The sequence below is a fragment of the Sminthopsis crassicaudata genome, chromosome 5, assembly GCF_048593235.1.
Source record: "Sminthopsis crassicaudata isolate SCR6 chromosome 5, ASM4859323v1, whole genome shotgun sequence".
NCBI classification, from domain to species: domain Eukaryota; kingdom Metazoa; phylum Chordata; class Mammalia; order Dasyuromorphia; family Dasyuridae; genus Sminthopsis; species Sminthopsis crassicaudata.
The window spans coordinates 232769355-232795911 of record NC_133621.1 but is presented as its reverse complement, the minus strand read 5'-3'; the positions used below and the strand labels follow the sequence as shown (position 1 = coordinate 232795911).

The following is a 26557-nucleotide window of genomic DNA, read 5'->3' as shown; positions in this document are numbered from 1 at the left end:
CACAAGTTTGATCCTGTTACTCCTATAACCTGTATCCTTGAATTGTTCTAGTTCTTTGAATTATTGTTTATCCCCTGGATTTGGGGGGTAGAGAGGATGCTAATAAAGAGAGAGACAAAAACAGATACAAAAACTGGTAAAGGGATTTCTTATTGGGCTAGTACATTACAGAACACATACCCTTCCTCTTTCCCCAAAGATTTTAGGGTATGTGGACTTGAAATAGGGCAAGAAATTATATAAAAAGTTAGGTCTTGTGATGTATGCTCTGTGTTCTCTTCCTTCTGATGACCTTAGAGTCAGACTTCTGGATTTCTCTGAGATAATCAGGATTGCTGATTGCTGTTGCATCCAGAGGACTGAGCAGCTATCAAGAAAAATAAATGGATACCAGCACCTCATGGAGCAATTTTTAGCCTATAATAAAGATGGAATTGGGAATCATGAGGAGAAATTACTCTGTTGCTGAATCTTTTAGCTACTATAAATTCTTTTGGGCCAGTGAAATGAGAGGAGAATTATGTTTCATCCTAAGGCAAGGGACACGAACTTCTTTCTCCTATTCCTTTCTATGAACTACAGGTACATGTGGCTGGGGATGCTCCCTAACTATACTTGACAATATAGCATGGCAGATGGGAGGAGGTTTAGGAAATGGTTAGAGATAAATATATCTATATAGGGAAGGTTGATTAAAATTTCCTTTCATTTTATGCTAATTATATTAATTATGTAATAACAATGTGCTGAATCTAGAACATGGGGGAGGTTTTATGCTGAGAGAGGAAAGCCAAGACAAGTAGAGGCTCATAAGCTATACTATGAATATAGTATAGATTTTATAAATTAATATTCTGAATAATACTCCATTTCATCTCTCTGATTAATCTGAGGCCAGTCAATGGAAGTTGAATCAAACTGCGTGGTACTACCACTGAAGCCATGGTCTTGGTAGTGAGGGATGGGGAGAGAGGGAATGCTGCATCTGTGTCTGTGGGCTAAGTGCTGAGAGTTGGATAGCTCAGATATCTTATTCCTTTCCTGCAAAACTAATACAGTAACCTAAGCTTAATGAAAGCAGTCATCCAGAGACTCTAGTATTTCTTGTGTCCCTTTCCCTTTGCTCAAGATTATTCAAGTCAGTCTGCAATTTTCTATCTTTCTAACTTTGTTTCTTACTGTTCACTTTCAAGCTTATTATGCTCCAATTAGACTCGACTCTTCCCCTAATATATCCTGAGCTTTCTAGCCCTACTTCATTCACAACAGGTCATCTATCATGTCTGGAAAACACTTTCTCCTCATTTCTACGTGGTAAAATTCTTTTAAATTTTTAACTTAGATTTTATCTTCAGTGAAAAGTCTTCCCTGATTCTTCAGATGAAAGTGGTTTCTTCCTCCTCAAATTTCCTAGAAAATCTTGTCTGGATTCCACAATTGAACAAATTACACTCTGTCTTGCATTTTACATATATATATATATGTGTGTGTGTGTGTGTGTGTGTATATAAAAATATATATATGTGTGTGTGTGTGTGTGTGTATATAAAAATATATATATGTGTGTGTGTGTGTGTGTGTGTATAAATATATATATATGTGTGTGTGTGTATATATAAATATATATATGTGTGTGTGTGTGTGTGTGTATATATAAATATATATATGTGTGTGTGTGTGTGTGTGTATATATAAATATATATATATATGTGTGTATATATATGTGTGTGTATATATATATATATATATATATATATATATATATATATATATATACATATATGTTTGCTCCAGTAGAATGGCAGGGACCATTAGGATTTCTGTATTTATATTCCTAGCACAATGCTTTTTATACAATTATGTGCCCTGAGGCTTAGGACAGCTTATTCTCACAAAAGGGCTTAAATGAATCAGAATTTATCTCAGGGTTACAGGTCTGACTACAAAAGGATGAAAAGAGGTGGTCAGGCTTTTTCTTCTCTGACTCTAACCATAACCCAGACTAAAACTTCTTCAGAGAAATCTTGGAAACAAAACTTAGGTATGATTTGTGTTTAGGATCTTCCCAAAATGTGGGTAACAGAATCCCTTCAAGTAAAAGTATGCAATATACAAGGTATGTAACAAGGTATAGAACAGTTATTTATTTCCTCCACCACATAATGTACTTAAGGAACAAAAGACAAGCATTAACAAATAAAGAAACAAAACATCTTAAATAGCCCATTACACTTGTTATTCTCCCCAAGTGAGCAACTCAAAAGATCCAGATCTCCTGTCCAGCTGAGAATATTTTTCCTTAGTCCTTCACCTGCAGAATTCTCCTGTCATGGTGCTCTTCTCCCAAAAGCATGCTAGTATGCTTTCATCTTCTTCTGGGTAGCCAGCACCCAAACTTAACTAGTGATGATACAAAGTTACCACCAAAGCTAGAAACATCCATTTCTCAGGATCCAAAATACCTGGCCTATGCTCAGGGAAAGAAATAAAAAAGTAGAAGAAAGATACCAGGGACATAAGGTGCTGCCTTAAGTTAGCTTAGGCAAGTCTCTCATAGGGTTTTGGGAAGAGAAATCTCTCATCCTCTCCATGACACCCACCTCTTAATGGAAGTCTAAGGGGAAATGGTGGAAAGGACCTCAAAAGAGATGCATCCAAAAGGTATTGGCTTTCCATTGTCCTTACAATTCAACTAAGGTCATTCTCCTTTGCTTTTTGGCCAATCATTTTTAGGCTATTCCTCAGGTATGGGAATCAATCAGGACTTACTGGAATTTGTGTCTTTCAGAATGGAGCTAAGGATATGTTTGGTTCCATGAAAGGTTTCCCTTCCTGACCAAAGGTCTCTTCCCTTTAATTTTATCAAGTGGAAGGAGGAGAATTCATTCCATTCAAGCTTCCTGATCAACACCCTGATTTCTGTAAGCATTTGATAAATATTTGTCAATTAAGTTGAAAACTTTTTTATATTGAAATTTTGACTGTTGATCATGATTTCATGGAATCCCAAGTCAAGTCAACAAGTATTTATTAAGTGCCTATTATGTCCTAAGTAATGGGAATGAAGAAAAAGGAAAAAAAAAATACTATCCCACTCTCAAGGATCTCATAGTCTAACAGGCAAAGTAACATGCAAACAACTGTGCAAAGAAGCTATAAACAGGATAAATTGGAGACAGTCAATAGAGGGAAGGAACAAGCATTAAGAGGAATCAGAAAAGACTTCTTGTAGAAGGGGAGATTTTAGGTGAGTCTTGAAGGATGCCAGGAAGAAAAGATAGAGATGAGGAAGAAGAGAATTCCAGGAATGGGTAACAGTCTGGGAGGAAAAAAATACCCAGAACTGAATGGTGTCTTATTTAAGGAAAGGCAAAGAAGCCAATGTCACTGGACTACAGAATATATAGAAGGAAATAAGCCATAAGAATATTGAATATATAAATAGATTATGAAGGACTCTAAATGTCCAAACTAAGTATTTTGTATTTGAACTTGGAGGTGATTTTCAGCCACTGGAGCTTATTGAATGGGAAACTGACAGAGTCAGACCTCAGACTTGTGCTTTAGGAAGATCACATCGATAGGTGGGAGGAAGATGGACTAGAATTAGGAGAGACTTCCCATTTGGAAAGTAGCCATCAGCCTAGAGCAACAGGATCACTCGTGAAGAGATGAGTACACCACAGAGTACAAAGGGTGTAGAGGAGAAATGTTGAGAATCAATAGTATTTGGCAACTCATTTGATGGAGGTGGGGGCTGGTGAGAGGGAGTGAGGAGTCAAGGATGATAACTATATTTAAAGCCTTAGATCACTGGGAGGATTGTGGTACTCTGAATAATAATAAAGATGTTAGGAAAAGAGTAAAATGTTTTATGGTATAAGTGGTGGTGGGAGGAGGATAAGAAGATGAATTCTGTTTTGGCCATATTGAATTTGAGATAACTGTGACATCCAATTTAAGAGATCCAGCTGGAGATGTGAGACTAGAGATCAGGAGAAAGGTTGTTGTTCTTGTTTAATTATGTGCAACTCTCTTTGACTTCTTGAGCCATAGTAAATACTGTTTATGAGGTTTTCTTGGCAAAGATTCTAAAGTGGTTTGCCATATCCTTCTCCACTGAATTAAGGCAAATAGAGGTTAAGTGATTTGCCCAGGATCACACAGCTAGTAAGTATCTGAAGGCAGAAGAGATTCTTCCCGACTCCAAGTGATTAGAATTGAATAGATCTGAGAATCATCTGCATTGATATGATAATTGAATCCATGGGAGCTGATGAGATCACCAAATGAAACATTATAGACTAGGGAAAAAAGGGATCAAGTTGGGGATCAATGCAGTATTAGGTGCCACCTGGATGAAGATCTAGCAAAGGAGTCTGAGAAGAAACAGTGAGATGAGTAGGAAGAAAAGCAGGAGAGAACAAAGAGAAGCTAGTGATTAACAGTTTCAAAGGCTGTAGAGATTTAAAAAAAAAAAGGGATGAGAATTGAAAAAAGGTAGCTAAAAGATATAGCACAACACACAGATGATTGATATTGAAGAACCTGAATGAGGGAGGGGGGGAAAGCTGCAGTACTCCAATTTTCTTCTTTCTATTGTGTTCCTATCTCCTAAGGAAAACAGGGCTATGTATTGACTGAGGCTAGAGAACACAAACATAGAGGGAATTTTCCTCTGTCTATAACTTTCCTTTACTTGCTCTTAGTATTTCTAGTTAAGCTCTGACCACACGCTCTGGAAAGCTATTCTAGATCTTAACCCTAAGAATACTGTTCTTTTCATAAACTCAACAAACCCCTTTCCCCTGCTCAGTCCTACCCATAACTTTGAAATATGGTACAGTCTCCCCTTTCCTTTGACTTGAGTAGGAATAAACCATCATTTCTTTAAAGGGCATAGACTGCTAGAAAAGAGTTCTCAAAGCCACCAGAGGGTGGCACACACCAGGGTCCTGTGGCCTTTGGAAGCAGCACCAAACCGAGAGGTTGTCCTCTGCTCTTTCTCACCAAAACTAAACTTGGTATTTTATGATTTCTGGATCCTAGAGGTATTTACAGTGTTCTGTCCTTCTTAGGATGCAGGTGTGAATTTTCTGTTTTGAGACCTAAAGACTCACAAAGAATCTCAAGTGTTTGTTCTGTTCAAGTTCCAAACCTGTCTTCTAGGTCTGAATGGGCATTCATTAACCAGGCAGGCCTCAGCATCTATCTTCTCCCACACCATATATATTAGGAGAAGGTGGGGGGAAGGGGCTAATCAGCAGACTTTGTGTAAGAGTTTATGTCTTACAAAGGATGAGGAAGTGAGGTGTTTTGAGAGAAGGCCTGCACAAGTCTTGTATACACACACACCCACACCCACATACACACACGCACACCATCACTGTCCTAATTCCAGCTTGGAGTCTTTGGGAAATAAGGGAAAATATGACTTTCCAAGAACCATCCCCTTCATCCTGACCTTCATTATGCAAATAACTGAAATTGGAATTCATGGAGGAGGGTGATTAGGAACAGGAGGCAAGGAGGTGGGAGATTGGGGGTGGGAAAGAGAAAAAGCAGCAGCCGATTGAGTAGAAGATACCCCAAATCCTGGCCTTCCAGCTTGATTTTTTTTTTTTTTTTTTTTTTGCATTTCTTCTTCAAATGGGCTGCCGATCCCTAGGACAGGTAGGCTAGAGGTTTACGTTTGAGTCCTTGGGAGCATTGTGCTAACATTAGAACTGCACTGGTAGAAGAGGGGGAGGGTTATGGTAGCTGAAACTTAGGACATTTCAGAGCTGATATCTCATACCTAGATTGTTCCTTTTATTAGATCACATGGTGAAAAAAGGATTGTGATAGCATTAGAGTTGATCACAGCTCTTCTTAATGCCCGACTGGGCATACAACAGGGATAAGAGTTGGAAGATTATATTACCATTTATAAATAGAAAAATAAAATTATCGGCCAGGAATTAGGGCACTCAGAAGGGAGTAAGATGGTTTTATGCTCCATGAGGGCAGGGACTACTTTTCATCTTCTCCCATATTTAGTAAAATACCCTGCATATAGTTTATGCCTAATGTTTAATAAATGTTTGTTGATTTTAAACGAACTGAATTTGTAGAAGGCTGAGGAGATAATGGTGGCTAGGTGTTTTCATCCAAGCGCAATCTTCTTATCCCTCCTTAGGACACCTTGTCAAACTCCCCTCAACCTAGCCCCACACCCAATCCTTTTTCCTTTGTCCTCATCTCTCTCTCTGTACCTCCTTCCCAATATTTCATATTCTGTCTGTATCCTCTTCTCTCCAGACTCCCACGTCTCTGCCCGTGCTCGGGTGTTTCCACCCTGAACTCTCAGCCCAGTAATTCCTCTGCCAGACGGTAGAGGAGGCGAGAGTACCAGTGCATACCGATGGACTGGGTGGTGCCACCGGGTAGCAGAGCCCCTAGCGCGTGGAGCAGACGCAAGGGCGCGAAGGCACGATGAGCCCACTGGTGACTCTCCAGGACAGCGTAGCAGGAAGCCAGGACGTCGTTCACCAGCAGAGTCCCATGCGCGGTAAGAGGTGCGAATACACCCACAGCCTCCTCCCGGGCCACGCGGGCCACGCGCGCAGGTCGAAGCGCGTCCCCGCCTGGGGCAAGTACCGAGTCCCCAGCACGCAATCGGCGAGCAAACACCGGTTCAAAGTCGCCCGGGGCAGGCGCCGGGCCGCGAGCCGCAAAGACCAGGTGCCAGGGTGTGAGGAGCAGTTTGCGCGGGGGCCTCTCAGTCTCCACTGCTACAAAAGAGGCCCGGCGCTGCAAGTCTCGGTCCAGGAAGAGTAGCACGGGCGTGGGTACCACTCGGCCAGCTGCGTCTGCAGCTAGCACCCAGTCTCCGTGATGTAATTCACGTAGTCCCTTCCGTTCCCCGCTTCGAAGACGTACCGTGGCATTTCCCGGGAAGCAGCCACCTGCTCGCACTGCCAGAGAGTTGTCTGTGGTGAGAGCAAGGGCAGAAAGCTTAACCTGGGATGACACGACTCCCACGGACACCCAATCTCACTCCCATCTCACAATCCATCTCCACCCCTCTTGCCCGCAGCCGAGCAAGGAACTGGCTAGAAGAGAAACATTCGTTGTGATTTGTAATGATATCTTGGGCTCCTTTTCAGGCCCATACGGTATCATTCCCTTCCCTCCCCAGCAAGTGATGCTTTTAGGATCCCGGCACTCAGATCAAGCCTTTCTCTTACCAGCTTTGACAGACACGTGCACGTGGTTGCGAGACTCGTAGTGTACCCAGTCGAAGCCAGCCTCTACTGCCAGTCGTGCCAACAGCCCATACTTATTGCGGTCGCGGTCCGATGTGGTTATATCCAAGGCCCGGCCCTCGTAGTGTAGTGAGTCCTGAGCGTGGTGTCCATCCTCGTCCCAGCCCTCGGTTACCCGCAAGCGCACTCCAGGCCACATGTTCATCACAGCGATAGCCAATGAATTCACTCGCTCCTTGCAGCGCTGAGGTGAAATGAGGGTGAGTGAGTTTTTGGAGTAGAATCAGCATACGAGTAGAGGCGAGGAAGATGGGAAGAGAAGTGAAACGGACTACTAAAGGTTCCCCCCCCCCCCCCATCCAATACCTTTGAACCATTCACCCTTCTCAACTAATTCCTAGAATGGAGGCTACGAGGAGAATCTTATCTTACTCCACTTTTGGTTCCTCTTTCCTCTCCACAAGTGCTGGATTCAACTCAGAATCTAGATGCTTGCCCTTTTTTCTCCCTCCCCCCTTCCCTCCCTCCCAGCAGTTCGCTCTACAGAGAAAGATCCCGGAACCGTGAGGGGAGGCTAGGCTGACTCCCCCAAGAAGAGTCCCTATTTAAGCCATCTGGGCCTCAGCTTGGGCCCAGACCTCCCTCCGCCTGATTCATCTTTTGTTTCTTTGCCTCCCTTGGCACTGGGCACTGTTTCCTTCCTTCCTTCCTTCCTCCTCCTCCTCCCGCCACTCGATTTACCACCACCTCCCCCTCATTAACCCTTTCTGGCACCACATGCCTGGAGGAAAGAGAGTGGGCGTGAAGAACCTAGGGGGCGCCCAGAGGGGCCGAGACTACAGGAAAGGTTAGAGTGGCGGGGGCTGCGGAAAGCACAATGGCCATTCTCCGGGATGACTTAACCGGGTGAGAATCCCGGGCCGGGGCCGGGGCAGTGGCGGGAGAAGCGAGCTCAGCAGCTCTAGCCACAAAGACTCTTTTCAGCCACCCCAGCGCGGGGAGAATAAAGGGCAGTGAGCCGCACCCCCCTCTCCCAGAGGAGCGCCGCAGCCCCCTCCCCCAGCTTTTGCCAACGCTTTGTCGGCCCAGTGTCAGCTGGGGATCTCTAAGCGCACAGAAATCCTTCCTCTCACTCCTCCAGGTTACTGCCTGGCAGGGCAGGGTTGAAGAACCTGAGAATAAGGGGTGCGCTGCCCAGCCGGGACTGCCCAGGAATGAGATCCCTGATCTGAGGTGAAAGTTGCGGGTGGGCGGAGAAGGGAGGCGAAGACTCACAGCTTGGTTCTGGGGGAGTGAGGCTGCGGTTATCGCTCTTAGTTACAGTCGAGGAGCCAGAGACCTTGGCCTGACTCCTAGAGAAGGGAGGGGTTGGAAAGGAACCCCCTGGAGGAGGCGGAGCGCGGACAGCCTCCTTTTCTTCTCAGCCCCGCCCATTCACCTTTAACTTTGCTTTTCCTTATCAAAAGAGTGGGGTGTAAATACTCCTATTGATCTCCTACCCATAATTTCTACACCTCCAAAAAGTTCTGCATAGAGAAAAGCTAGAAAAATCTCGGCGACACCGTGGCCATTAGGCTAAGCGAAGGTCCTGACCTGCGGGGGCGGGAACACTGAGAACTGGGTTCAGTTCAGTGGGCCATTTTGCTGCCAAGCATTGGGAGGTGAGGGTCTCAAGAACATCTTATAATAGTTTTGTGTGGAATGGGGCGACTTCCATCTATTTCTATACAATATATGATTCCATTTAAATTCTGCCTGCTACAGGTGTCATTGAGAACTATGATCAGGTAGAGTAGGCACAGAACTGAGGAGGAAACCCCTTGGCTAGAAGGGGAAGCCACAGAAGGAATCCCCAAATCCCAGGGCAATGATTCTGAGCAGGAAACTTGTTGGAAGTATAGATTTGGGGTCTCGGTTTGAATGGGTAAAGAAGATGAATTCTCTGTCCGAAGAGAATTTCGACAGTTTCCAGAATTAGAATACCCAGCATTTATACAGGATTAAAGGTGTCAAAGCAATTCAGAAAGATCCGAGTTCAAATCTGATCTCAGACACTTAACACTTCCTAGCTATGTGACCCTGGGCAAGTCACTTAATCCCAGCCTCAGGAAAAAAAAAAAGTGTCAAAGCAGTATTTCATTTGATCTTCATAATCACCATGCAAGATAGTTACTATTATTGTTCTCATTTTTCAGATGAGTAATTTGTGGCAGACAGAAGTTGTGACTTTGCAAAATCACACAGCTAGTCTGGAAAATGAAAAACTTTATCCAGAGGAAAGATCTTGCTTCTCCCTTTCTTCTCTTCTTAAATGTTGTATAATGGCAAAAGAAAAAAAACAAAACAAAACTCTTTTAAAGTCTTATTCCAGTTCTTCACAGAGGGCAAAGGTAATCTTGTTTTTCTCAAAAGACCAGGAGAGTAAAATGCAAGTCTTTGTAGGCCCTCCCAAATTGAAAACTGCTTGCAATTACCTCAATATGTACTCTCTAAATTTGAAGTTTATGGTTAGAAGGCTGTTCATTAGGGAGTAATTTTTCCCACATCAGTGAAAAGGATTCTAGAAGTGAAAATGGAAATTCAAATAGGTGTGGGTTGTAGTCCTAACTCTGCTCCTAATGAACTGAGTGACTTTGTAGTCGTCACTTTTCTCTGGGCATCAGTCCCTTAAATCTAGAAAATGAGATGATGGGAGGAGGTGAGTCTTGAGTTCCCTTCCCTGTTCTAACATTCCATTATTCTATCTAGACAATTGCTCCAATGCTTTTTTTTTTTTTTTTTGAGCATTTATTTGATTGTTGAAAGTTGTTTTCATCTTCTAGATATCCAGTACACATTTCCAGTTAGCCAGAAATGGGATTCTCAATCCAACAGGATTATGAGATTCAAGTGCTCTAGACTTTCATATTAACTTCTGAGTTGGTGACTTTCTAGATCTCAAGTAGGAAGATTCCCCAGGTTCCAGAGAAGTTAGACATAGTGGATTCTGACAAGCTGGGATGTCGGTTTAAAAACCAGATATAAAAACACAGGAGAGTGTTGCTAGGACAGCTCTTTCAGCAAGAACCCTGACCCCAACCTCACCCTGGATGTTCTCCAGGTGGGAAAGGATTCTTGGGAACATAGACCCTTTATAGGAATTTTCTAATACATTCTCAGAAATAGTCATGAGCACATGAAAATGTTACTGGAGAGGGGGATGGAATCTTTTAATGGGAGCTAGGTATCCTGAAATGGGACAAAGCTTCTAAATGTCCCAGCATGGGTACCTCCGCCCTATGTTTCAGGAATTCCTTTCTCCACATCCTTAGCCACAGTTCTGAGCAGTCCTGGAGAGAGCCTGGCACCCTAGGGTCAGCTGTTGAAGCTCTACCCCTTATTCCTCTGGAGACTCTTTGATAACTCCAGGGCTTTGCTGGCCCCCGGCTCACCTCAGCCCTTCCTGCCTAGTTCGGTGACTGACCCCCGGTCCACGCCTCAGTCATTTCCCGTCTCGCCTGCCGCCATTCCACCACCCCTCCCCCACCTCGACTTCTCCCTTTCACTCTCATTAGTCCTTCCTAATTGCTCTCCCTTCCACCAGCTTAGTCCCCCGTACTCTCTCGGGATATCTTCCTCTGAGATGAGGCTTGCCCTAGCTAGATCGCAACAATCACAGAGTAGGTCTGAATGGTGAAGAAGTGTTCTAGGTGTCGTAGGAACTCCATCCCTGAATGCCACAGAGAAGAGCAAGCAGGCAGTGAGTATATCCAGTCCAGGTAACGGCGGACACCTGAGGAATAGGGCGAGAGCTGGGGATGGCTTTCTTACCTCGGTCATAAGGCGGTCAGCTCCACTGTTCTCCTCATCCTTGAAAATGATGTCAGGATTGTAGTTGGGCACCAGGTCTCGAAAGCGTTCCGACCCCCGGACCACTCTGCCCTCGGGCTGTCCACTGGCACCCAGAGTCCGCTCTGGCACACTGGGCACAAACTGCTTGTAGAGTAGTGGTATAAGTTGCTTTCGCACATAGCGGCGTCTGCCCACGGGTCCCCGGCCGGGTCCACAGCTCCTGGTAGGCAGTGTTAGTAGAGCCAGGAGTGCCAGGCAGCACACGGGCACCAGGCTCGCCCGCAGCGCCATGGCACCAGCCCCAAGGGGATGGAATATCTGTCTTCACAGGGGCTTCTTGTCAGTTGGACATTTCTTTTCCGATGAGCAGCAGGTGGAGATTTATCCAGGGAGCGCGGGGCTCACACTGATGTCCGTAGCTGAGCAAAACGGTCACGATATTGAGGCTCTTCCTTCATGTCCCCCAGAGTTTGTTAGCCGCCGGTAGGGGAGTATAACATAACACTCTAGGAAAGGGGCAATGGGTACCAGCCTTGGACCAGGCTCTACTTGCTACCCAGGACAGTGTTGCCGAACTCCGCCTTAAGTGGCTGTACGCCCCTCCCATTCTCTTGCCCCACCCCCAAAGGCTCAAGCATCAGACCCAACGCCCCTCTTCCCCTCCTACCCAGCTTATGTGCAGCCGGTTTTCCGTCCCAGACTGGAGTTCGCACCCGGCGCGTGGCCTTAACCCGGGGTAGGGGAAGATCTGGGGATACTCTGAGAGGGAGAAATGGCAGTGGCTTTGCAGCGTCCCTCCCTTCTCTCCCCCCCCCCCCCCCCCCCCGTTTCGAGTTCTTCGACAAGCCTGGCTCTCCCTCAAGGACTGATAAAAGCTGGGGCTATACCTTTACGGGTACCACCCCATCTTGCGTGGATCTCCTCCCAGTTCTCTAAGCACGTTTTACATTGCAGTGCCCTCTGGAGAGTTCGAATATCTGACCTGAGAATACCGGTCCCCCAAATTCTAAGAATCCCCCACCCCACTAGATCTCTGCTCACATCTCCTCACACTCTATATGCCTCATTCACAGATAGGTGGCATTGTAGATGGTGTTGAGCTGGAGTCAAGATCAGAGTTTGAATCCTGCCTTCCTTACTTGCTGGGTGATTGGGAAAGTTATTCAACCTTCTGGTCTGTTTATCTGTAAAATGGGAATAATAGCTTTTGCATCTCAGGGATGGAGAATCATACAAAATACTGTATGAAACCTCAAAGGGTTATTATAAATCCTAGTCCACACCAATTCCCAACTTTCCAGTTTTTGCTTTGGAGTGCATAGCTTGAGAGACCAGGGGTGCTGAGGAAATTTGTCCCAATATCTATCAACCCTTTATTCCTACTGTCAGAGAAAAAAATTTCTCACATATGATTCTGAGACTGAGAGCTCAGGTTGCATTCTGGGAAGAGAAAACTTTAAGGACAAAGGCAGTACACATAGGAGGCACTTTAACACTAGCCCTTTTGCCAAACCCCTCATCTCAATGAAGTTTCTGCCTCAGATCCAAATTGGGAATGAATGTAGGCAATTAAAAAGTAGCAGTTAGGGGGCAGGATTCCCTCCCCCCCCCCCCAGACTAAGGACTGAAAATACAGAAACTGGGAATAGATTGGGAGACAGTATGTTCAGTCTTGAGTCTGGTTGAAAGGTTTGGGTGGAGTGGGATGGGGAGGTTAGCAGAGTGGGTGAAGTGGTTTAACTTAAATTGAAATTAATTAAACATATCTGGTTTGGAGCAGGGATCAGGGAGGATTTCTACTTTCTTTACCGATTGCAAATGGATAAAGAAAACCAGGAGTTAGCAGTAATGTTTATCCCCATACCCTTTAAGGTGAAATATTCAATGGAAGATAAATTCCTTGAGAATAGAGATGACTCCACTTTTATATTTGTATCCCCAGTGCCTAGACCATTGTTGGTGTTTAGAAAATGTCCGTGAATTATACTCTTGTAAAAATATATTGAGAACAATTTTAAAAGAACCCACGAAAACAACTTTATTTGGGGGAGGGAAAAATAGGGGAAGAGAAAGAAGAGGACAAAGATTAGCTTCAGAGGGAACAAACCCCTTCTTGGTCTCATCCCATCCCAGGACCCAGCTCATTGAGAGAGGCCCTACAGAAGGCTTGGTTCTGCTAGGGGCAAGACAACAGAGGGCTAAGGTCAACGTGTTCCAGAGAAATGGTCTGTCTCCCCATTCTCTCCCCACTTCCCAATTCCTTCCCTCCCCTATTGCACATCAGATCATGTAAACATGGCCAGGGACAGTGCCCAGGACTCTAATGAGGCAGATTAATATGTAAACGGAGATGAGGCTAGGAACTGATTTTGCAGGTATCCAGCCTTCCAGCCAGAGGCCCACATTTTTCTGAAAAGGGTTGGTAAAAGGGGGAGGGGGAGGGAAAAGAAATGGGCCCCAAACTTTGGCTCAGATTATACAGCAGTGCAAAGGTCTTTAGCTATCTGCCAACTCCTCCCCACACACACAAAATTCCAGGCCTCGGAGAGCACCCAGTCCCCCTCCAGGACTCCATTCCAAGCCTGGCTGTATTCAGTCTTCTCCATTCCACCCAACTCTAAGATCAAGGTCACTGGAGTTGTGTCTTGCTGTCTTGACGTGGAAATCCAGAGACAGGTAGTGGTAGTCTATCAAGACCTGGGGAGAAAGATGGGCAGCCAGAGGTAAGGCTCTCTGGTAGTAAAGTCACTCAGTAAGGTTCTTGGTTTGGTTCATTAGATAATAGACAAAATTTATTTATACCCCTACCTGTAAATTACAACTCTCCATTCAGCCTCAGAAACCTCCTATCACCCTCCTTAACCCGTCATCCCCAACTCCAATCCCTTCCCCCTCACCAAAGGCTCGGATGAGCTCAGCCCGAACTGCTCCAGTGACTGTTTTGACCAGGCAAAGGGTGGTAAGGCCAGCAAAGGCTGCATTATACAGGAACACAATATAGAAATTTCCCAGCCAATTGAAACGCCCGAAATCACCCAGCAAGTCAAATCGGGTAAGCCCTATGAATAGAAAAAGGAAAACTACATAGTTTAAAAAAGGAATCAATTCTTAAAACCCCCCTCAGATTAAGAAGAGGTTCCTTTGGCCCCTAGATCAACTCAGAAGCTGGCTCTCTGCTGTCCTCATGTGGTCATATGTCAGCACTGCAATCACTAGTACTGAAGATGTCTTCCTCCCCACCCTCCCCCCCAATCTACTTCAAATCACTTCTATCTCCCATTTCCTACAAACCATTAAGAGATGCAGTCTATTTGGAACTAAGAAAAGTGAATGTGGGAAACTTTACATGTAACTGGAAAAAATAAAGGTTATTAAGGGGAAAAAAAAATTCAGTCTGAAAAAATTAGTTAAAAATGGACCCAAAGTCTGAACAAATGCAGTGAATAAGGCCAAACTAATAAGCCCACAGGAAAGAAAGCAAAGTCCCGGCATATACTCCTATTGTAGTGACCAGCCAGCGCTGTCCTATTCATCTTTCCTTCATCCCCATAGTGGAACCCATCCTCACCTCTTACTTCATTCCAAATACTTAGTCTAGAAGTACAAGGATTCCATCACCCCCACAAAGCCAACAGTACTCACCTAGCGTCCGAGAGAAAATAGGCAGGGCTGAGCTCAGCACCAGGAGACAGACACAGTTCCCAATGATCTAAGGGTGGAGAAAGGAAAAAGTTAGGATCCCTTGAGCTGCTACCAATATCCTATTGACCCCAATAAAATCCCCAGCTCCTCCTCCCCCAATACCTGGGTCATGGCTGTATCTTGCTGTTTAGGTCGAAGGCCTCGAAACAATGGAGAGCTATAGAAGCCTACCACAGATGACAGCATCAGATAACTGCTGATGACTTAAGGAAGAACTGGCATCAAAATGGTTAAATTTCTTCCCCATCCCCTCTACCCCTCATTTGTCCAATTCCTACCACCTGTAGCCCAAGCCCCCAGTCCAGCACTTCACAGCAAGCAGGGATGAGGGATAGAGAGAGATAAAGTTTCTTCGGAAGGATACAGGATGAGGATAACCTGAATGATGGCACCAAAGGAGCCCAGCTTGGAGAATGACACCTGGCCCAATGAGGTATCCTGGGTGGGGAAAGAGGGGATGTCATCACCTGTACTACTACTCTCCTCTGGGATCTGTTTCATCACTTTCCTTCGGTGGTCAGGGACTTTTTGGTTCCCTCTTCCAACCTACTCCCCCCCAGCTTCTGGCAAACCAAGGATGTTTGCTAATAGGAACTAGTCTTAAACAAAACAAAATACAAGGAAGCAAAATGCCTTGGGATTGGCTGTGAAGGAAGGGAAAAACTGGTACCTGCATGCCACGGGGCATGGCTGCCTCATCAATGAGCAACTCCAGGATGTGGATAGCAACAATGAGCACAGAGAGGCCCTGGTAGGGGGAGGAAGAGGAAAAAGCAGAAACTCATCTCATTGGCTTCTATCCTGGTCCCCGGAGAAAGGATACTCCCGCCCCCAACAGGTCCCTCCTGGAATCTCTCTCCCCATTTTGTGACCATGAAACATCTCTTTTTCTTCTCATTCGCCCCACCCCTGCCTGCCCCTGGGCATGGTGCCACAAACGTATTCACTCAATGGATTTACCCCCATCCACCAAGCCCTACACGCACCGTCAGCAACAGTAGACATAGCATGGCTAGTGGATAACCCAGGTTTCGCTGCCAAGCAGAGGCCTTCTGTCGTTTCTCTGAGCAAGGACAGGAAGGTACAATCAATAAGGGGTTGGTGGTCATGAAAGGGAAGTCCCAAAGCAGCTGTTCCCACCTCCTCCTCCTCTCTCCAAGGCCACCTCCCTGCCTGCTCACGATACTCTTTGCCCCTCCATACCCAGCATGAGCCTCTGTGTCTGCAGGGTCATGACCTGTCTATGCAGCAGTTTCATGTCCAGAGGCAGCCAGCAGGAAGTGGAGTCTAGGTCAGGAGAACAGTAATGAGAGACGATCTTTGTGTGTCTGTCCTAACTGCTCTCCTACCCCTCACCTCCAAGTTACCAATCAACCCTCACTGTCCTGCCTCCTCTCCAACAAACTATCCTTGAGCTTCCTGAGGGGAGAAGGCCACTCACTACACATCCTCCGGGTTAGAGCTGCCTCCTCAAAGGTTGAACAATGCAGCTGTTCTTCCAGGTCCTCCAGCAGCTAGGCAGTGGGAAGAGAGGTAGGGATTTTCAGTAGTTTCAACAGCCTTGGGGTTCTGACCTGCCTTGGGTGTCCCCTGCCTTACCCATTTGCCACCCCCAACCAAGAGGCCAACAACATGGTGAAAAAGAAACAACAAAACGAGAGGAGTAGTATGAAAACCTAAAATCACTGGACAGGTATGACAATGACCTCACAGACCCTTCCCTACAAACAGGTTTAGAGCAGGAAAGATACAGGACTCCTAAAATCAAGGCAGAAAGGGAACCAAGAAAACCAAGAAGAGAAAGTCTGGAAGAAAAGGAGACAAAACTCCATTTATCTAACCACTTCTGTGCTTGAAATCTCCCTGAAAGGTAGAGGGGGAAAGGGATACCACATACCCTGGGCTTGACCAACAGCTTCCCTGTGACAGAGAACATTTGGGCCAGGCCTAGTGGTGTACACACTGCAAAGCAAGAAAAGTTCATAGTTAGTTCCCCCTTCCCTCTATAGACTATTATTCCCCTATAGACTATAATTTTCAATATATATATATATATATATATATAATATAGACTATTATTTTCAATAGTATTTTATTTTTCCAAAAACATGTAAATATAGTTGTCAACATTCATTCTTTAAGACTTTGTATTCCAAATTTCTCTTCTGCTCTCCGTTACCTCCTCCCTCCCCCAAACAGCAATCCAATATAGGTTAAAAATGTAGCTTAAAAAAGGCAGCTAGGTGGCGTAGTACATAGAGCACCAGAGTTCAAATCTGGTCTCAGACACTTAAAACGTTTCCTAGCTATCTAACCAAGTCACTAAACCCCATGCCTCAGGGATGGGGGAAGAATGTAGTACTTCTAAACATATTTCCATATTTCTTATGTTGTGCAAGAAAAATCAGACAAAAAAAAAAAAACAAAAAAAAAAAAACAAAAAAAAAAACATGAGAAAGAAAACAAACAAACAAAAACGGTGACAATAGTATGCTTCAATCCATACTCAGACTCTATAGTTCTCTATCTGGATGTGGATGGCATTTTCATCAAATCTATTGGAATTGTGAAGGTCAGATTTCTTATCCACTCTCTCGACTTCCACCCTGGGCCCATTCCCCAGTATATCAGAAAAAAAATTAAAAAGGAAAAATTTTATACAAACTGTGACCAGGAACTCACCCAGAAGGAGTAACACACCAAAAAAAGAGATGCAGGAATAGAGGTAGGGAAGGTAGTATTCCCAGAGATCTGGTAAGGAGAAAGGCAAAAAAGAGTTAGGGAAAAGTCACAGGATTTCCTTTCCCTTCCTTCTGTCCCCCTCCATCAGACAATGCCTCAAGATGAAGAGTCTAGAGGAAAGAACTCTACCAATGAAAATGCCAATGGAGGAGTCTGGGGCCATCTGGAATCACTCACCATATAAAGACTCCTGGCTTGTCTTGCTGTTGTCCACAATAGCAGAGGCCACCCACACCATGCCTAGCACCAGCAGTGACAAGAGCAGCAGCATCACCACTGTTTCATATACCCTGCCCAGGACCCCCTTTAGAATGGGAATAAGTGGGGGAGGGGGAAGAATGATTAGTAGATGATTAGGGAAGGAAGAATCAGAGGAAGTTGGACTAACATTGGGGAGGGGATATGTGGGACCAGATTTAGGGACAGGACTGAAGGAACACCTAGGAAACCAACTCCCTTACCCCCTCTCTCATTTTCTCACCTTCTTGGAACCAGCAAAGCCTTCTGACTCAGTGAAAAAGTAGGCAAAGGGCATGAGGAAGACAAGGGACAAATTTGAGAAGAGAAAGACAAGGTTCCAGAGTCCTAGGGTAGAAGAGACAACAAAGACTGGATTAAAATAGGAGAGAGAGGAAAAGGGACAGGGAATTGGAATAACTGGTGACAGGCCTTCAGCTGAAGAAACTTCCATTTTTTTTACTCTATTCCAAATCCCTGGGGACAAGGCCTAGTGCAAATCCTAGCTGAGGGGTCAGTTTACCTTTTGGAGAGATGCTCTTACCATGGATGAGAGAGCCATTGAGCCACTGAATATAGTAGTTTCGGGGAAGGGAGAGCAGCACTTCATTGCTGAGGATGGAAAAGGGCAAGAGTAGGACTGCAGCCAATGCCACTGCCAAGGTGAAGGTGCAGAGCCCAAGTCTAAGGATATAAGAAATTGGAATCTTAGTCCTAAACCTTATAGTCCCACGGACCATTTTGTAGTACCTTTTAATGCTGTCCCTTCTTCCCTGGAATTTGAGGCAATGAGGAAGTGCTTAGGAAGGATTTTACCAGGGGAACATTTAGCTCTATCCCTCATAAAACCTTTTACCCTGGGACCAAGGGTTCTTAATTTGGGGCAAGTGTGATAAGATTTCAGGGAATATACAACCTTGAACAGGAAAATATTAGACCTTAATTTCCCCTAACTTCTAACAGAAATCTAGCATTTTCTTCAAATATTTAAAAACAAATCTTCTGGGAAAATGTGTTTAACCAGACTATGGAAGAAATTCATGACACACACACAAAAAGTTAAAAACATCTGTCCTGGATGTGTGGGAAGTAAGCATAGTAGGATGATAATTACCTTAGGAACTTCTAGCCTCATCCACTACCAGCTGCTGGGTACATGCTGTCTCTTGCAGGAGTCATGGTCCCCAGGCCAGTTTCTCTTCCCCTCCTAGTTGGATATTTGAATATTCCCCTCCCATCTCTTTCTCTTCCCATGGGACCATAACATCTCTCCATCCCAAACAAGCAAAGGCTTAGTTCTACCACTCAAGTCCTGAGGAGCTCTCACACTGGGCACAGAGAAGAGGAGCCAAACTAATCTCGATTTCCAGTGACTCGGGCCATCAAAGAGACTAGAGCAACAACTTTTCTAAGTCTCTCCAGAATGTATCAACATAAGGAATGGGCTGGGGATAGGGTGTAGATATCTGTGAAAAAAAAAGAATCAATCCCTCCACCCCCACCCCAAACCATATCACTTCAACTAGTTAGCTAGCTAAGATTCCTTCTCCAAACTCTGGGGCATCATTGTCTCTAGCCAAATAGGCCCTGGGTGATCAGCGGCAACACTTACGCAATCTTGTTGACTGTGGCGTCCTCATCATCAACTGTCAGAACAGAAAGAAACACCAAAGGAAAGACAGACATCAGCTTATGATTCTAGTAGAGATATTGTATTATTAGTTATTTAAAGAGATGGGGAAAGAATTCAGATGCACAGTGACAGGGGTTGAGTGCACCTGGTGTTCCAGTCCCAGGAAGCAAAGGAAAACATTGTAATATCTAGTATTGCTATCTTCCTTCCTCCTCCACTTTCCTCACCACAATTTGCCCCTCCCTTCCTATCTCTTCCTAGAAATATCACTGTCACAGGTTCCCCTTTGGACACCAACAAGACCATAAACAAGTGGCTAGTGAAATCAGTTGTTACAGGCTGGGTTCATGAAAATGATGGGACAGTAGATTCTAGAATTTCCTGGTCACCTGGGGAGCTTTAAGGGCCAGCTACCTACCAGGATGGGGTTGGCCCAGAGCACCACTCTCCTTTCTCCCCAAAACATATACTACAGAGAACTTGTCCCATCACCTCATAGGCAGATCCTGGAATACTGTCCACTGAGTAGAAAGATGAATAGAGAATTGGCAGAACTTCTGGTAAAGAGTCTAGGCAGTCCAGGGAGAGGGAATAACAAGGAATCTATGCTCACAAGAAGGGAAAAGTCAATGGAAAGATAGCTCAGAACAATTTAGCCCTCTCCCTTCTCAAGGGAGCACACTTGCACCCCATTCCCAAGGTTTCCTGCATGGCCGCCAGCACCACGGCAGCTGAAGAGTCTGATAAAAGCTGCCCACCCATACCTGTGGTAAAATCAGTTGGCTTCTTGAATCGGGTCAGAGCGACATGGCAGAGGATGTAAAGTGTTGCAAACAGCAGAGTAGAGATCTGAAGGGAAGATCATAGGAATGGTAGCACTAGTGTTGGAAGGGGTCTTCCAAACCATCCAGTCCAACCCTCTCAGTTTGGAGATGGAGAAACTGAAGCATTGACAGGTAAACTAACATACCCAATAAGCATCAGAGGTAGAATATTAACTCAGGGCCTGACTCTGGGGTCTGTGATCTTTCCATTGTGCGAGGGTGCCTCTTTTTGGGCTTGGATCCATAATCTTAAACCCCAGACATTCCCAGCCACATCACCCGAATGAAATCCTTCCTCCTTTCTAATCCTCCTTACCTCAGAACTACTCTCATAGCTAAGGAGGTCCTACTGGTTTCTGCCTTAAATATCAAGCAAGGTCAACAGAGCTTGTCCTAGACACATGGGGTAGGGATGGGGGCAAAGAAAGGTGAGCTTCCCAGTTTTCTTGGGCAGCAAGGGGACTCCAAATTAGCCCTCTTCCTTGCAACAAAATGGATGGGATCATACACAAGCAGAAGTAAATTTACATATATCTTGAAAGATCTAAAATAGTCAGATGAGTAAGAGGAGTTCCTCCCACTCTTAGAGTGCCTTATAAACAGACAACCAGAGTAAGACCCTGGGAAGACTTAAAAAAAAACAAAAAACAGCTGTCCTTTCCAGCTCTAACCCCAGTGATCCTGATTCCTGATGTCTCACCCCACAGGTACTCCAAATTCAGTATAACCCCAGGACCAAATGGAGTCTCTGGGAAGCAGGAGTGCCTAATTACAATGCAGACACCTTGAGAGCTACTGTGGCAGATAGTGAATGTAGATATTCTGTGATGAGGAGGACTCAATTCTAAGGCTCATATTTCTTCCTCCTAAGGCACAGCCCTATAGCCATTTTTATATATCTAAAATTCCAGGGGCTGAACAGAGGGAAAAAAGCTCATTTTCTATGCTACCAAGTAGGAGAAAGGGCTTTAAAGTATCCTTTCTTCTGTTCCCAACACTGACAACTACTGCTGTCAGATATTCTTCAAATATGGGGGTCAGCTGGTCTCTAAGTTCTTCTACCTTTAGTAACTAATATTTCTAGCTTTAATGGTTTTAATCTAAGAACAATGGAGTGGCAGCAGTCACCGCCTTTCCTTCTCTTAAATAAGTTTAGATGCATATTTTAAAGATCACCCAGACTCAGCCAGAATAGACACTGAGGTCCACAGAATGGAAATGCCTGGGCAGAGCTTGGAGCGTGAGAAATGGAGCAATGCGATATAGTGGACAGAAGACCAAGGTTTATCTAAGTTCTAGCTTTGCTCTGTCACTAAATTACTTTATCAATGAATCTCAGTTTACTCATATATAAAATGAGGAAATACTTGTACCATTTACCTCACAAGGTTATTATGAGAAGAATGATTTGTAAACATGAAAGCAGTTGAGTAATTACTAATTATAACAACTCAGATCTCCTGACTCCTAAGCATAGGATTCTCTTCATTAAATATCATGCTCTATACGGGAACCATGGTCTTACTCTAATAGGGTAAACTTCTGGCTCTGCTAGGAACACATGCTGAAGGACAGCATGAAGATGGCCAGGAAAAAAACCACCTCAGGGCTGAGTTCAGGTGAGGACCAGGAGGACAGGACAATTTGGAGGAAGTGGAGGTACTCCAGACAAGGAGTCTAAACTTGTTCCACTTTAAAAATATATATTTTTTCACTGTATTTTGGTGTTCCTTTATAATCCTACATATTTTATGCATTTAAAAACATTCTGAGGTGTCCTTGGGCTTCACCAAGAGACCTGTGGCACAAAAGGCAGTTAATAATCCTTGTTCTAGAGGCTGGTATTAGGTGCATGGAAGAACCAAGGCTCTTGTGGCAAAAAGGTGAAGAGTCACCTCCGTAGTAAAATAGCAATCTTCTAGAAGTTCTGCAATTTTATAGCCCATGCCTCAATCTCCTGGCTTGCATCATACCCAAGAAGGCAGGAGAGCTCAAAAGGTCAGGCTGGAGTTCCACGCAATCCTCGTTGGGCTAAGGCTGAGCTGCTCCCTTAGCAGGTGAAGCAGCTCGGCAGACTCCTCTTGTCATGGGGAGGCCTAAAGGGGGCCTCCAGGATCTCACAAAGCAGGAGTGTCACTAATAACAGTTCCCATTTACACGGTCCTCGACAATTCACCAACAATCTATGAGGTTTGGATAGCATGGGTAATTATTCCTTCCTGTTGCCGATGAAGAAAATGAGGGTCAGAAACTTGCCAACAGTCATCTGTCTAGAACTGAAACTACGATCTACTAGCTGAAGAGAAAGCTCCAGATCGCGATTCCCAACTGTTCTGGACTTGGCTCTTTCCTCAGCGGCGCAAGCCTGCCCCTTCGGTTTCTGGGTTTACGGAGGGATAACAGAGTGGGACCGAGCCCAACCCCCAGCTTTTACTCTTCCCTTCCCTTTTCTGTACGTACAACCTGAAGTACAAAAGCTACAGACAGCAAAAGAGGGAGCGGCACGGGGGGTGGATCTAGAAGCGAGGACCGCGGCTCAGCTTAGCTCACAAGGCCGGAGAGTCTGGAACATTAGCCAGAAAAACATCATTTATGGAGTGTCTGATGAATTAGCCTACTACCGCTCTAAGAGACACCTGCAGGCAAGCAGGGAGCAGGGAGCCAGCCGGGGAGAAGGGAGCGGAGCGTCTCTACAGTGGGAAAAGGGTCCGGACTCTTCTTTCTAGAGAAATTTATTTAGGGGGACCTGACCCAGGGCAACCACGGAGGAGCTGGGCCTCTCCCCGGGGGCCACCGTCCCCCATCTTACAAACACCCTTCTCCTTCCGAACATCCCCTCCAAACGGGCTCACAAAGGGGCCTCCTCAGTTCGGGGTAACTGGTTTGGATGCTCCGCGGAGTTTTGGGGAGAACACAAACCCAGCCGTCCCGCTGAGGCACTCACCACGTAATCCAGCAGGGCTGGCGGAAAACCTGAAAGCTCCCCAGAGTCCCTGCGGGAAGGGGGGCTCCTGGAAGTCCTGAAACCGAGGAGCGCCTCGCCCCTGCCTCTAACAGCCCGAAGCCGTGCGCCGGCCCCAGCCCCCGACGGAGCGGCGGACGGACGGCAGCCTCTCCATCCCTCCGCTCCCCACGCCCGCACTCACTATGCACTCCCGGACTCGTTCGTGGAACAGTTGTTCCCGCACCGACAGCACCTCGTAGTCAGCCGCTTCCATGCTCTGACCAGCATGGCTGGGAGCGGGTTTCTCCGGAGTCCGGAGAGGACAAGCGGGGGGGAGAAAAATCCGCCGCCGCCGCCGAGCACCCGGAATCCCAGCAGCGGCCTCGGCTAAGACACCGGACCCACTCAAGTCCCAGATTCAACCGCCTCTCTTCGTCCCTCCCCCGCGTAGCTCCGCCCTTAAAGGGGTATGGACAAGCACTTCACCGCAAACCAGGACGCGGCCCCAGGTCGCGCCGGGCCCTTTAAGGTGGAGACGCCACCGCGTTCCGAACGAAAAGCGTATCCGTCGACTTCGCTACAAAATAAGGGAGGTGGCTTTCCGCGTTCCATTTTAAAGGCACGGCATGACGACACAAGGGGTGGGCGGGATCTCAGCCGAATACGCTTAATTCATTGGTGTTTAGAATCCAAGGAAACTGTTTTTCCACCATGGGATGTGCTGCGATAGGCTTACCTCGAGCAAGAAGGCGAGGTGTCTCTGTGCCCCGGATGCGCCGGGCTGCAGGCTGTGTGGGTCTTAGCGAAGCCAAAGGACTCCGGACGGATTGTCGGAGACCTCTCTGACCCGGAGAGCTGGAGGGCCGAGCGCGGGCAGAACCTTCAAGAACTAACTTACTTTGGTAGAAAAACCTGGGAACTGTCGATTTAATTAACATTCATTTAATGCAAATGCATCTCCCTAGCCTAGTTATTTTCTTGTAACGTTGGGATCCCTTCTCCACAGGAGCTTGTGCTCATTCCTTTCCTTCACAATGGGCCACACTCGTTCTGGTGCCCAGCAGAACTACGCGCTTCCACCTGGGGCTGCCCGCGGCCGACGAGCCCATTATTCAGGACCGACAGCCTTCGGGGACATTCCCTACCGCGCACCATCTTTCTCCTCAACGCTTCAATCCCTCCCCCCGACTTTTCTCAACTGATGATTTCGTCCTCTTCTTTGAGAAGGTTAAAGGGCGTGAAAACTGTCGGGTCTCCCGATCTCTTGCCTGGAGTGTTGTCATAGTGGACTAACTAATCTCCCCCGTTCTGGTCTTTGTCTTCTCCAATTCGTCCTCCGCTTTAAAAATTGATACTTTACACGTAACTGCCAAAGCAGCCTTTCTAAAGCACAACCTAACAATCAGTGGTTTCCTGTTGACTCTAGGATTAAAAACAAAAAACAACCAAGAAGCCCTCAGCTCATTCGTTTTAAAGCCTTCCAGTCTGTCCATCAAGCTGCTTGTTGGACTCCTGGATTAAAGCTTCCCACCTCCGCCCTCAACTATCAGAAAGAAAGAAAGAAAAACAAGGCCTTTGTAAGGCACAAGGGTAAAGTTTCTCAAGAGAGTTTGTAGAAACCAAAAGACAAAGATTTTAATGTGCTGTCGGCAGCGAGCTAAGTGTCAGAGGGGAGTTTAGCTATTAAAAAGGGGAAAGATTGGCCATTTCCTAATGGAATTGGCCATTAATAGAGAGAAAAATGCCGTATGACAGGCAAAGTTCCTAGAGAACTTCCTGCAATAAGGTGGGCTGCTTCCAAAGAACCTGCCATTGTGCTCTTTAGTAAGTTAAGTTCCTAGTTAAGATTAAGTTCCTAAAAAGAATTAGCAAAAAGGGAGAGAGTAAGTGGAGGGAGAGGTAGGAGATGTCAGTCAGTGACTTATTAGCCACTTAAGTGCTAGGCAGCGGATGAAATGCTGATGTTACAAAGAATGATACAAAAATAGTCCCGCTCTCAAGCAGCTTATGTTGTGCCACAGTTCTCTTTTAAAGTCCTGACCCAATTTCCCTAATTGTCCTATTCAGTTATTCTGCCTCAGATTATAACCATTCCCTCTTAATGTTTGATGAAATAAAGGTCTTTTATCCATTTTAGGCATCATTAGAATATCAGGAGCCTCTCCAGTACCTCCCATTATGTCATCCTAGGTGCCTCCCCCCATTAGGTCAGCCGCATTCAGGTACCCCCCCCCCCCATTATGCCATTGTCCTTGTTAGCCTATAAAAGAATCTTGTGTCTGACACTCACTGCTGGATTCTTTGAGATAAAAGTCTCAGTTCAGCCCTGGGACCAACCATGGATCCATTGGTCTCAGTAGATCTCTCCATTTAATAAATTCTGTATTTAATACTCTCTAATCTCTATCTTGCTCAGTTTCTCCAGCATTACACTTACAGTCTAAAGGAGAAAGCAATGTACAAACCAACTACAAATAAAATTAGCTGGAAATCATTAGTAGAGGGAGGGCACTAAAATTAAGAATGGGGAAAGGGTTCCTGTAGAAGATTTTAGCTGGGACTTGAAGGAAGTCTGAAAAGCTAAGAGGAAAAGAGAATTCCAAGCATGGAGGACAACCAGTGGAAATGCAAAAGTTGGGAATTTTTGTACAAGGAACAGCAAGAAGTTCATTGAATCAAGGAGTTTTTGAGTGAGTGGAATATAAGATATTTGGTCTCTCACTACATCCAGTGCCATTTCCAGTCATCCTGATCTATATCTGGCCACTGCATCTGATGGTTTTGGAGGGGAAAGTGAGGCAGGTAACCTTGTACCACCCTCCTTCACTTAAATCCAATATATTTACATGTCATTGCATCACCTCCCTGATATCATGGTCTTTTTTCAGAAAAGGAAAAACAACAACCAATAAGTTTATAGAAGAAAATAACCATGTATAACTTGGCCCTGTGATTTAATGCAGTAACTGTGGGATTGTGAGAATTTTGTCAATGCAAAGAATTCAACAAGAACCCATTGAAACAAAGGCCCATTTAAGGGACTCACTTAAAGAAAAGATAATCCTGTTAATGTCCCTCCCTAATGAATCATGTGCAACCAAGGATCTGGTCTTTTTGCTGAGGTCTTACTCCCCTCATCATTAGCACCTTCACTAGCAAAAACTTGAAATTCCCCATTTTGGGGACATACTTCATAGTAGTTGAGCAGTGATCTTAAAGATTCCACACTTGAATATAAACTTTGTAGGACCAATACTATTGTAGAATACACATAGTAAATATTTTCCCAAAGGACAGAGAATGTATAGAGAAGGGTATGCTTGTGATATCACGGAGGTGAGGATAAATATTTGTACATTTATTCTTGCAATATCTTTGAAGTAAATATATTTTTGTA

The 26557-nt window shown here is 45.3% G+C and overlaps 2 protein-coding genes across 5 annotated transcripts; both read right to left on the bottom strand.

The window, feature by feature from the left end:
• Window positions 1–2138: 2138 nt before the first annotated feature.
• On the bottom strand, window positions 2139–11680 carry DHH (desert hedgehog signaling molecule). Its single transcript, XM_074270482.1, has 3 exons — window positions 11058–11680; window positions 7230–7491; window positions 2139–6971 (listed from the first exon to the last, which is right to left on the bottom strand). The coding sequence occupies exons 1-3, from the start codon at window positions 11367–11369 to the stop codon at window positions 6346–6348; spliced, it is 1200 nt and encodes a 399-aa protein (XP_074126583.1). The 5' UTR covers window positions 11370–11680; the 3' UTR covers window positions 2139–6345.
• A 1410-nt stretch (window positions 11681–13090) lies between these two features.
• LMBR1L (limb development membrane protein 1 like) lies at window positions 13091–23748 on the bottom strand. 4 transcript variants are annotated; one of them, XM_074270486.1, is made up of 18 exons: window positions 23363–23567; window positions 22190–22435; window positions 20157–20241; window positions 19372–19405; window positions 18304–18443; window positions 18004–18107; window positions 17700–17826; window positions 17463–17531; window positions 16678–16742; window positions 16222–16294; window positions 15984–16067; window positions 15767–15843; window positions 15451–15528; window positions 15145–15218; window positions 14883–14973; window positions 14721–14787; window positions 13976–14137; window positions 13091–13775 (listed from the first exon to the last, which is right to left on the bottom strand). In XM_074270486.1, exons 6-18 carry the CDS (start codon window positions 18055–18057, stop codon window positions 13708–13710), a joined length of 1089 nt encoding a protein of 362 aa, XP_074126587.1. In that variant the 5' UTR covers window positions 18058–18107; window positions 18304–18443; window positions 19372–19405; window positions 20157–20241; window positions 22190–22435; window positions 23363–23567; the 3' UTR covers window positions 13091–13707. The 4 variants fall into 4 exon arrangements, with proteins under 4 accessions (XP_074126587.1, XP_074126586.1, XP_074126588.1 ...); XM_074270485.1 differs by lacking the exon at window positions 22190–22435 and having other exon boundaries at window positions 23363–23748; XM_074270487.1 differs by lacking the exons at window positions 20157–20241; window positions 22190–22435 and having other exon boundaries at window positions 23363–23584.
• Between the last annotated feature and the right edge of the window lie 2809 nt (window positions 23749–26557).

Coding starts and splice junctions, on each gene's coding strand:
- DHH (XM_074270482.1), bottom strand. CDS start 11,369: ATGGCGCTGCGGGCGAGCCTGGTGCCCGTGTGCTGCCTGGCACTCCTG. Junction 7,492..11,057: donor CTGACCGCCTTATGACCGAG/GTAAGAAAGCCA, acceptor ATTTCACCTCAG/CGCTGCAAGGAGCGAGTGAA. Junction 6,972..7,229: donor GCACGTGTCTGTCAAAGCTG/GTAAGAGAAAGG, acceptor CTCTCACCACAG/ACAACTCTCTGGCAGTGCGA.
- LMBR1L (XM_074270485.1), bottom strand. CDS start 23,434: ATGGAAGCGGCTGACTACGAGGTGCTGTCGGTGCGGGAACAACTGTTC. Junction 17,827..18,003: donor GCTTTGCTGGTTCCAAGAAG/GTGAGAAAATGA, acceptor CCCATTCTAAAG/GGGGTCCTGGGCAGGGTATA. Junction 15,219..15,450: donor CCATGCCCCGTGGCATGCAG/GTACCAGTTTTT, acceptor TTCCCCACCCAG/GATACCTCATTGGGCCAGGT.